Genomic DNA, 12,007 nt, shown 5'->3' on the forward strand with positions numbered 1-12,007 from the left:
CAATACACATATTTCTCTTCTGATCATTCCATTATTTGAGCGATAAAAAATATGTGTGCTGAAACTGCTTCCAGGGGATGTGGGTTTTCTCAAATTACAAAAAATCAACAGTGGTACAACACTGGGAGGTGTTTTTGGAACTTGACCTGCAGACCTGATCTACTGCAGAAAAACAAAATTCCAACATAAACTCTAAGAAAATCAGTAAAGGGAAATGTGAAAAAAAACAAAAAACACAGCTCAGCTAGGGTGGTGGCTGATAAATCTTAATGTATATTTACGAGAAGACTAATAATAATGCAATTTGAACAAATTAAGCTTTCCAACTGTATGAGCAATGAGAGTATCAGGTGAGTGTATGTGATATAGTGAGGCAAATATCAGAAATGATTATGTCAATAATAATTTAACAAGTGACCTGTCAGAGTGTTCCCTGTTTGGCACAACAAGTAAAATAAATGTGTGACATTTAAAAATAGAAAATAAAAAGTTAAAGAGATGATGGTGGTATGTCACACTAAGAAAAGAAAAGCAGCATACCAACATCAGTGTTGTGTTCAACAGAGTTGAGTACTGCAATGCAAACAGTATAAACAGCGTCAACAGAGAAGACTTTTACTTTTTACTTTACTAAGTTTAATTTATCATATTTAAATTTTTTGACTTATTCATTCATAATTCCTGTATATTGCGTGCCTAAATTATTTTTAAAGTTTTCTCCGCAAGGCCAGGAATGAAAACAAAGGAGAACTCGTGAAACCCTTATGTTGTTGGCTTAAAAGTAATTATATTTAAATATACTGAGTCTGTATTGTGATAAACCAATTAAATAACCACCACATGCAATTGGTAATTTTAAAATGTTTGAGGGGGGTTGTGGTACAGTAGCCCATTATTTTCTTTAAATTATATATTTCACAGTTTTCCAGTTTTGGCACAATTTAAAAAAAACATTAAAATATTCAACTTCTTCCTGGTATTGGTGCTAACAGCAACGATGGTTGAACATGATCAAAAAGAACTGACTTGAGAGCAAATTTAGAAACCTTAATTTGACTGAAGGCACATTAGATGATTTCTACAACGTCTACAAACCATGACATCCAGCTTGTGCTGCAGTGGTATTGGTTGGAGTATAATAGTAACAGTGGCCACAGATTAAATGGCCACTTCATTAGACATATCTGTACACTTGGATTGTATTAGATCGTATAGGTGTAAGTTATAAAGGAATCGTGGGGTTTATATTGATAGAGAGTCTGATTTTGCTAAAGTAAGAGGTCTCTGAATTCAGGAGTTTAAAGCTGGAAATACTGATACAATGTAACAAATGCTTTCAAAGCCTCCCAAGGAAATCCATTTGAATTGAATAATACCACAAAAAAGTGTAGGCTGATCTCAATTGTGTTGAACAAAAACAGACAAAAGAGCTTATTTACATTCTGGCAGAAAGTCACCAGCAAAGGCCAATAATTGTAATGTAAATGCATAACCTTTGTTACACTCCCAGAGAGGGCTGATCTCTATCATTTCACCCCTTGTTTTATCGTTCGAGCACAATTCTCTGTTGTACCATATAGCGTGTTTGAGATCAATAGCAAGCGCCATGTGTGAATACATCTCAGTGGTTGTTTGATATTGTCACTGGGGAGCTCCAGGGGCTGCTTAAAAGCATGGAGGAGATGGAAAATAAACTATACTACCAGCATGACTTATAATATTCCATTCGTTCCAAAGTGTTGCACATTCATTTTGAATACTACATGTTGTTTCAAGCCCAACATGCCCAACATTTCAAAGTGATTTCTTCATCTCGAGGGCTCCTGTTTGCAAAGCAGACAAGAATTACCTTATTCTACTCTGAACTGTAATAGGAGCAGTTATTAGAGTACATGGAAGCTAATGACATCAGACTAATTTAGTCATATATATTGCCAACGATGAGACTTTGTGCTATTTGCAGATACTATTGTAGTCCTGGTTTTACCAGACTGTGACCTCCTATGTGCAGACTGCAACTGAGGGTCAAACAGGGGGGAAAACGGCATGCTGCTCAGTTCAGGTGAGCTCTTCTTCACAAGTGATTGTGGAGACAGTGAAGGTGAAATAAAATAGGCTTTTTATTGTGGTAGTAGGGGAACGGTACTGAGGGCTTCACTGCTGCAGAAAAGAGGCAGCTCCAAATCAAAGCTCTCAATTTACTGCTCAGTCTTCTCTCCGAGCCTTTACCTGTGGTCACACGCTTTGGGTAGCAACTGAGAAAAAAAGAGATCACTCGAGACACAAGAAGATCAAGATTAGGTTCCTCCACAGGGCAGATGGCATCACTGGATGTGAGAAAGTGAGCAGTTCAGCAAACTGAGAGGACTCCGGTCTCGAGCTGCTGTGCCCTTATGCAGACAGGAGCTCTAGCTGAGGTGGTTCAGGCTGTTCAAGCCTGTCCACAGAGCAGACCCAGAACACACCAGAGGGATTACTGATCCTGAGCTGGAGGAAGATGAAAGGTGCAAAGAAAATCTCGGCTACTCTGTCCACACCTCTACCACTAAGAGCCTGGTCTTGATAAGTGCACTGAAAAGGCAAATTAATGTTTGCATTAATTAAGATAAGGCCCGGGGGATGCTCTTACAAAGTTTGAAAGTGGACTAATGTCTCATGTATGCTTAAATTGTACTTTGGTATATAGGACATTATACCTTTAGGACTGCATCTGTAACGTTTTGGCCATTTTTGGGCCACCAAACATCCATCCAAAGCTCTTAAGGTGAAACCAAAATATAGCTCAGAAGTGCTTATTTTAAAAACTGACAAGGAAAAGCAACTAATCACAACACTAGATTTGAAATGTACAAATACAATGTACCTCAAAACTAAACTAAATTGACTGGGAGGGATTCAGCTAGTATCCGAACAAAGAAAGTGAAAGGCAGACAGCAAAATCAGCACATTTCACCACACCTCACGTCTCATTGTGTGAAATAAAAAATCGACTGCTGAGCAGACTGAAGCTTTGTTCTCTAACTCCAGAACTTGAGGGCAGACTTACAGTCCCTTGGGTTATCTACCAGCAGCAACCACACCGACTGAGTGCAGAGATATGACCATTCAGAAACCCATGTGTGGGAGGAAGCAGAACAGGACAAAGCATGAATAAGAGGTGAAGATTTGGGACATATGACTTAGTGCTTTCTTCATGTGGGTAGAAGGTGAGATACACTGGTTCTGTTTGACTGCTTGCTGCCGGTTTTCCCTTTTGTGCTGCAGCAACATGGGAGTGCTACTAAAATAGACAAAAACAGTCCAGCTAAGACAAGGTTAACTCGATCAGACAGCCTCAGCCTCCTAACTCTGCTCCCACTGAAGGGCATGTACTCTACGTTGCCACAATATAAAATCAACTTTGCTTACATTATTTATGAAATGAGCATTTTGTACTTCCATGTTCCACTTCCTCTGAAACTCAAATTTTACCAAGAAGAAAAATGATGTACTTGAAATTTGAATTCCTTACCTTTACGCTGGAAGGACATGTTTCAGACCTTACAGTGCATGCAAAAGTTTCTAACCCAGTCTTCTCTCAGTGTAAGGTACATGTTGATGCCTATTCTCCTTTGGCTTTCTTTAATCATTAACAACACATTATCATCCTGCCAGCCTCCTGGAGTCACACTTAGTGCTGGTTGTAACAACCTCCTCTCCAGATGCTCATTATTTCTTCTACAAGTACATTTCTTTACACACCTCAAGTTCTTATGGAAGTACTTAAAGCCCTCTACCAAACCCCCAAAATCTCTGTAAAGTACTGAAAAAGTGAAGGACAATCTGAACAATAGTCTGATAACACAGCTCCCACAGCTCGGACTGTCCCTATCTCCATTGTCTCATAAAAACTTAATGTGTCCAAGCTCTCTTAAAACGAAGGAGAGCCCATTTCAGCAACAGGGACAAGTTCAATTTCAATGTGGAACCTTCTCCAGCAAATAAGGGCTTCACTTTTCCAAAGCCACTTGGCAGAAATGTGAAATCCTATTAAATCTTTCAGCAAAGCTTCTACAAATATTGTGAAGGAAGTGTCCCAAGTCACACTTCTTGTCTGTCTGCTAAAACAGAGCACTGACCACTTCCTTGGAAAAGTGTATTTGTATTTTTACTTCATAACTACTGTCAACATTTTGCATTTTGTAATCCACACAAACTGGTTTTTAGAAAGGAACACAACACTATTCCATAATCACACTGACTAACTAAATTTCTCAGTACGTAAAAGGAGCGCAGCTGCTGTGCCCCTTTTAAAAAGTCCTTTGCTAACAAATCAATAAACCTCCTGACAAACCCTACACCATCATAAAATGATCACTCTAAGAAAGAGTGAAAGAAGAAGAGAAGTCTCACCTCTCTCACAGGTACTATCCCAGAAGCCAGTTCCAGTACAGTCACAGATGAAGCGATTCCATCCCTCCTTACATACTCCGTTGTTTTTGCAGGGGTTGCTGTCGCATTGTTTCCCTGTCATCTTACTACACGAAGACTTGATGCCAGTCATATTCTGGGACTGAGCTATCTGCCGGATGTCCTTGCTTCGTCCGTCAATGAACAGATCCCGCACACAGCCCACATAGCCGTAGTTGAGCATTGCTGTCCAGAGCTCGGTGGGGAGCACCAGGCCCAAGCGGTTGTCAGGCAGACCACCCAGATAAAGGTCTCCCTCCAGGTCCAAGATCTCATTTTCTCCGCTGGCTGTGAAAGGGATCCGGCGGCTGTTCACTGAGATGATGCCTGGATGAACAAAAAACCACTATTAAATATTTGTTTTCTGTTTAAATATACATGTTTCTTGCTGATTTTTTTTTCATTTCTAATTAAGTGATCTGTTTTGTTTTGCTGGCTGCCAGTAAATAGCATTTGCCTTTGCTGATTTCCTGAAGCAAGAGAAGACATTGAAAACAAGTGATATTTATCGCCCAGCTTACAGTGTTTCTCATGTTATATTTTAGGACTAAAAATAAAAAAAAATTCTAAGTGAACGTCAGACTGACAGCTCCATTTTTGTTCAAAGTGAAGACAGAGGTGTGCATTTTTGGTAATTTTGCAACCAGATGCTATGACAAATTGGCAGTGCTGACGAACATGAGCAACAAAGTTATAAAAGGTTCACCAAAATAGCACAGCACGCCTGAGTCTGTGCTGAGATAAGGTTCGAGTAGGTGGAGGTGCAAACCTATATTTGCCAGCCAAAATCAGTAACTTCTGAGGGGAACTATTTGAGTCACAAAATTAGAGAATTGGGGGGGGCTCGCAACCAACAAAATAGCCACTCAAGTGTCACAAAGTCTGTGTTTATATATGTGTTATGTGTTCCATTGTTGTTACTATTTTTTCTTATATATATATATATGTATATACCCTTAACATCCATATAACCGCAGATTAGTCTGAATCTGTGCAGGGAACACATAGTTCAAATGCATTAATACAAAGCTGACCTGACACAGGGTTAATCAATGAAAAACCTCAAGATAATTAGGACAAAAGAAACACACTTACTCATGTACACATCATCAGCGGAATATAAAATCCAACTAAATCCAGCTAAAACTATTTGTAGTGCAAAGGTGCTATGAGGTACCCATCACATGCTATTTATATTCCAAACAGATGAATATACAATACAGGCAAGAACATTAAACATTATGTGCCATCGCAGCTAGTCTCAATCAACAACGCATTGTACATATTTGTCATACTTTAAAAGTTAATGAAACTGTTAGCTATTGGCTATTAAAGGATGATAACCTCACTTTTTTTTCAATGAACTGAAAAGAACAAAAAATATCTTACAAATCTTTCAAAAGAAAAAAACTGAGATCTGAATTTAAACAAAAGAGATATCCCAACTAGAAGGTTGAAATTCCAACATGACAGGTGCCTGTTCGACAGGTCTTTCACCGAACTAACACCAAACATAAGTGAACATTAACAATTCACCTCATAAAGCAAAGTAAAATTTTCAGTAATTAACACTTTCCAATTACATATGCATGTGCACTTTGAATTAATGTGGCCTAATAATTACAGAGCGAGCTTTCCAGAACAAATGGTTCATGGAAAGTAAAAAGGGAGAACTGGTTTAACTCCAGACTTTCTCTTGACTGACAATGTTACCTCTATCTGCACCTCTCTATCAGCCCTTAGTGAGGTCAGGTAAACACAGCCAAGACATGACAAGATTACTCTTCACTCAAAATCCATTCAGCTTGTCTTAAAATGTAATATGAGTTCCAGTCAGACAGAAAAATTCTGGCAAGAGTTCTTTGTGGACAAGAAATTTTATTCACTTACCACTCCTATTAACATTTCACTCAAGCCACAAGTGTGATTATGCCTGTTCTTAACCATTGCTCAGGCTGGTATCCATATATCTGTCTCATTCCTCTTTTTCCCTGTGAAAATCCTACTTCCTACTTTGCTATCGCACTAGGGGGCTGTGCTGGTGATTAATCAAAGCAGCGAGCTCTGACACACGGCTCAATTGGCTGCTCTGACCTGATATATAACACAGACTGTAGCACCGACTAACACACCCTGGTTCTCTGGAGGAACCCACCTAATGCAGAGATTGTGTTGTGTTTGGAGCTCAAGGCAACAGAAGTTTCTAACCCTTTTCTCTAATACAATATTCTTCTAATACTCTCTGTGTATTTGGCCATGTTTTGAGGTCAGAGATGGAAGGCAGTGAGGGGAAATGGAGCCAGGCGCTATCTCGAGAGAAAGATGAATTTTACCCTGCAATAAATCATCACTGTAATTAATATATTGAGAAAGTTTACATAGTCCTGTGGGTGTGATGCAGCTAAAAGCTGAAATAAGGACAGGACAGCTACAGTGTCAGAACTATTCTGGGGTTGTTTCTTGATTTCAAGATTCAAGATTCAAGAGTCTTTATAGTCATTATGCGAGCATAACGAAATTTTGTGAAGATTCTCAGCTTAAAGGCACACTATAAATAGCACCAAAAAATATATAAAATGAACACTTAAGAAAAATATAAAAATATAAAGTAAAGTAAATAAAGGGCACTTAGTGCCAGTCGATGGTATGCTGTTAGTCTTTGATTGTGTGTGTGTGTGTGAGAGAGAAGGTGTGTGTATGTGGCTAGAGGGAGGGGGGTGCATGTGTGAAGTCCTGTAGGGGGATGGGATGTGAGTGTTTCACTGCAGGGGGGCTATTGCTTTTACAGCTCTGGGGAAGAAGCTGTCCCTGAGTCTGTTTGCCCTTGTTTTAATGCTCCTGTACCGTTTTCCTGATGGAAGCGATACAAACAGTTCATTGCCGTTCGTAATCTAAACAATTTCTGTACATTAAAACCAGAAAAGTCATTATTAATAACATCATTATTAATGCTGTAGAATGGCAAAGTAGCCTGGAGGAAGCTATTTGAAGATAGTGTTGGGACCATGTGCTGTCATGTGTTGGTGAGAACAATAGAGAGGCCTACATGTGACCCATAAAGCCTGACTTAGAGTGACTAACCGTTAGAAATCTATTTTATGGCGTACGCCTAGTCATAAATTCCTGAGCTCAAACTCCGGACGAGCACGGACATTGGCTGCGTGCCAGCCATCCCTAAAGAATCTACGGTGACGTCACTCAGGTAATAAAAGCTCAGCGCGACACTCAGTCGTCGCTTTTTCCCGTGCATAAGGACAGTGGAGAGCTGTAAAGTTCTCTACAACTTAGTCGCCGAAAGGGAGCAACTCGAACGTTTGAGCATCATCATCATTAAATCCTAGGTCACAGTCTCTCGCAGGCCGAGAAATCGACTGTAGTGTGCTTCGCTTCTTTTTTCCTTTTTTTTTTTCTTTTTCTCCAACGTGTATCGCTACAACCAGCTGATTACACGCGAACGAGGACCACGCGCGCCGACTTTGTTAAAGCAAAGCAAAGTTTGTTAATTCACCGGTGATTCTTCCCCCGCTACCGCCGAGGGACCACTGTGCCGCATCATCTGAGACGCAGATCGTCAGCATCCGCCGAGGACAACGCTGCGACCGCTCAAGCGGACTGTTAAACTTCGAACTCCGAAGGATCGGAGCAACGAAGAGTAAGAGGCTTATGTCTGGGCAGAGATAACGTAAAATAGATTTGTTTACACATGCTTTATAACTTTGTGAGTGCTGCATTTAATTGTTTTGGTTACCGATCACCCACTTCCGCCGGCTCAGCAAACCCACGTGTCACTAGTTAAAGGACCAATAGCTGAGCAGATAGACTCCGGTTTACTGACTCCGCTATTGTGTGGTGATAAACGGGTTTCCAGAGACGTGAAGTGGTTCATTTTCCTATTTGGGTGTATTCTTCGTTCTTCTATCTCTTTCCTTTCTTCCTTACACTAATCCTGCTGAACGGTGAGACGAAAGCCCGACCACGTGGTCACGAACCGTAACCAAGGGGTACGTGGCTCCCAAAGGCTTTCGTCCATGGTTCTTGTCTGTGGTCACGCAAAACAGACAACGTGAGCCATTACCACTCTGGCCCGAATAACTTGACGTGTTGTTCTGTAGCCATTGTGGGTACTGTTAAATTACAAGTGTATTATTCTGCTATTTCAATGTATTGATTAATTTGATATTTCGTGTGCTGTTTAATTTGCTGTTTGTGACTGCTTGTTCTTTGTGCTAGCTCCCCCTAGCGTAGTTATTTACTTTTCCCCTTTTGTTATCTACTGCCATCTTGTGGCCGTAGCTTGTCATCATTCTAGTTATAGTCTGCTGCCATCTTGTGGTCGTAGTGCGCCACCAATTTAGGGTATAGTCTGCTGCCATCTCGTGGTCGTAGCTTACCTTTTATTTTAGTTTAGTCTGCTGCCATCTTGTGGCCGTAGTCTGTCACTACTTCGATTTTAGCCGGCCGCCATTTTGTTTGTTTTTAGCTTTAGCTTGTTAGCTACCCCCGAGCTAGCTTGCTAACCGCCATTTTGTTTGTTTTTAGCTTTAGCTTGTTAGCTACCCCCGAGCTAGCTTGCTAACCGCCATTTTGTTTGTTTTTAGCTTTAGCTTGTTAGCTACCCCCGAGCTAGCTTGCTAACCGCCATTTTGTTTGTTTTTAGCCTTTAGCTTGTTAGCTGCCCTCTAGCTAACTTGCTAACCTCCATTTTGTTTGTTTTTAGCCATTAGCTCGTCAGTCTCTTCTTTGTTTATTGTCTACCGCCAGTGTTAACTCTCTCTCACTCTCTATATACACACCCAACCCCACATACACACCCTGTTATGAATGTCTTTTGCTGCTGTATCTGTTACCTATTGTAGCTAGTAGTTTAGTGTGCAACTTGAACTATAATAACTTTGTTTGAAGTGATACTTATCTTTGGATACTGGTTACTTTAATAAATCTTGTTATAGTTGAACCTGTCGTGGACTGTGCTTATTGTGGGGAGTATTAATGACAACAGTTGGATCCGTGACAGCCAGTGCTCGAGTTTACCCTTCTAAACATTCAGAGACTGTTATTTCCCTTATTAATTTGGCTATTGGTCCCTGGTGACAGGGTGGTGCCCCGATATTTAAGTGTATTAAGCATACACTGATTGTACTTTAATGATTATTTCCCATAATCATTGACTCTTTGCCAATAACCAAATTGCTCCTACTAAGTCGCACAACATAATTGGTGCCCCGTGTGAGGCTGTCTTTAGATCCAGCTGTGCTGTAATACCATCACAATAACCTGTTAGTGACGGTTTAAAGTATTCCCTTGCTTTGGGTAAATTTTTTTTGGTTTCTCTCATCTTCCTAGAAGTAGAGCTAGGAAATCATTCCCCTCCAACTAAGTTGCTAGCTATTAAGTTGTGGTATTAGAAGCATTGACTTTATCTAGGGTGTTGTTTGATATGTGCACTAAGAGGTGCCATAGTTGAATAGGTACATAGAACTTAAGTGGTCGAATACCGACTGTATTTTGGTTTTCCCTGTTCCTTAGATCGGTAAATCTTGTTTTGTGACGTGTACTAACACCGTAACACAAGTATAGCCCCTGTGTAATCTCAGTTACGCCCATTTAGCAGCCATAGTTAGACCTAACACGTTGTTGAACGGTGTAGGTTTGTAAGCCGCAGGTTGAAGCCCACCTGCGCAACTTAGACTTGCTCAGAGTAGCAGTTTGTGGGTTTTGGTTCTTGTCGATTCAGCGTAACGACAGAATGAGTAGTAGGGATCCCCACACCCTAGGAGCTAAAGGCTCTCAAGAGACAGATGACCTGGACCTGCAGGCCGCGGTCACTGGCCTTATGAAGTTGTCAGTAGACGACGTAAGCGACATAAATAGCTACAACGTTAGCACCTGTGACATAGAGATCCAGGAATTGGTCGCATATATAAATAAGCCGACTGGAGAGAAACGCACCGTCGCAGAGGTGCTTGGTCGGTTAACGCTGCTTTACCACCGTAAAGCTCAGCTGCAAGCTGCAGAACATGTTGAGCAGCTTACCGTGTTGCAAGCCAGCTACCAAGCTGAGGAAAACGAAAAATCGATCCTGCAACAAGAGGTCAAATACCTCAAGGATCAGTTCGCGCAGGTGCGAGAAGAAAGAGAGACCATCCAACGAGATTGTCATCACTTGCACCTGGAATTACAGGCAACAAGAGACCGGATAAAAGGTGAACACCCGGAGTATCAGGATCAGGATGCCTCCCCTGTTGACCTGTTGGACACTGTTGCTGACCCAGAGACAGCCCCTGTCCCCATAAGAAATGTTAACGCCCGATCCACAGAGTCCACGGAGGACAAGCTGAGGGCAGAACTGCGGGCAGCCCGCGCACGGGAGGCCACCTGGCACAGAGAGCTAGAGGACGCTCGACACACTGATCGAGCTGCACTCACTAACCTCAGGTCAGATAGTAGAGAGGCTGCCGCCCACTCAGGAGTATCTGACCTGATCACCTTGGACCAGTACACACCACTGGACCCACACCGGCACACGAGTGCCCCCTATACGAGGAGCGCAGCTTCGTCAGCTCCTCAACGCCCCCTTTCTGATATGGCGCTGAGAAGGACTTCCACAGTCAAAGAGGGACAGCGGTATTATTCCTTAATAGATGATAGGGACTTCGGGCCCCCAGAGGCCGACGAACTATACAGGAAGCGCCAACCGCACCCTCATCTTACCCGAACCCCTTCTCCGCCACGGAGGAGAGCTCAGGGTTTGCCTTATCATGATCTGAGAGATCCACAATCCTCAGAAGATTCGGATGACGCCGCTACCTATCATCAACAGGGGCTGCGGACGCGTCAACTTGAGTCTCTTGCCAGAGACATTGAGCGCTTCGACCCCGGAAACCGGGAGTCAACCATTGACGACTACCTCAGGGAGGTAGAACGCTGTCTCTTGGACTTGCCCCATGCTTCTGCTCGAGAGAAACTCCGCCTCGTTTGGAAAACCACCTCCAGAAGCGTTCACGTCTTCATGGAGACTCTCCCACCGAGAACCAGAGACCGCTATTCAGCGCTCTGCCAGGCCCTGAGGGAGGAATATTCCCATTATACGGACCAGGCGTCCGCTACTCTTGGTGCCTTTGCTATCACGCAAAGAAAACTTGAACCACCCAGGGAATATTATAGACGCCTCAGAGCCGCATACTTCCAAGGGCGCAACGCACCTGGGTTAGAGGAGGAACATGCTTTTAAATCACTTTTCCTCCATAACCTACATGAGAGCGTGCGTTATGACGTGACTATGCATTGCCGTGTCGGAGATCTCAGTATGCAGGAGATAAGGCGGTACGCGCAGCTAGCATGGGAAACACGAATACGCCCGGGCAGAACAGCCGACAGCAGTGCTAGGGTCCTGGAGATCCAGACGCCAGCCACCGCAGAGTTGGTACTAGAAGGCAATGAGATGCCTCGTGCCAAGATGCAGGCGAAACCAGGTCCCCCAGCACGCCAAGCATTCCGCCCGCAGGGTGGATATTCGAGACAGAGGACTGATAATCCTAGCCTGTCCCGCAATCCGAGA

At 42.5% G+C, this 12,007-nt stretch overlaps 1 protein-coding gene across 2 annotated transcripts in view; it reads right to left on the minus strand.

The window, feature by feature from the left end:
• Positions 1-12,007, minus strand: part of LOC124050229 (neurexin-3b) — a 279,720-nt gene that overhangs the window by 178,281 nt on the left and 89,432 nt on the right. For both annotated transcript variants that reach the window (XM_046372542.1, XM_046372543.1), the window contains exon 8: positions 4,393-4,776. In XM_046372542.1, coding sequence (XP_046228498.1) covers positions 4,393-4,776 — 384 coding nt within the window. The remainder of the gene's footprint in view (positions 1-4,392; positions 4,777-12,007) is intronic.

Source organism: Scatophagus argus, chromosome 19 (genome assembly GCF_020382885.2).
Source record: "Scatophagus argus isolate fScaArg1 chromosome 19, fScaArg1.pri, whole genome shotgun sequence".
NCBI classification, from domain to species: domain Eukaryota; kingdom Metazoa; phylum Chordata; class Actinopteri; family Scatophagidae; genus Scatophagus; species Scatophagus argus.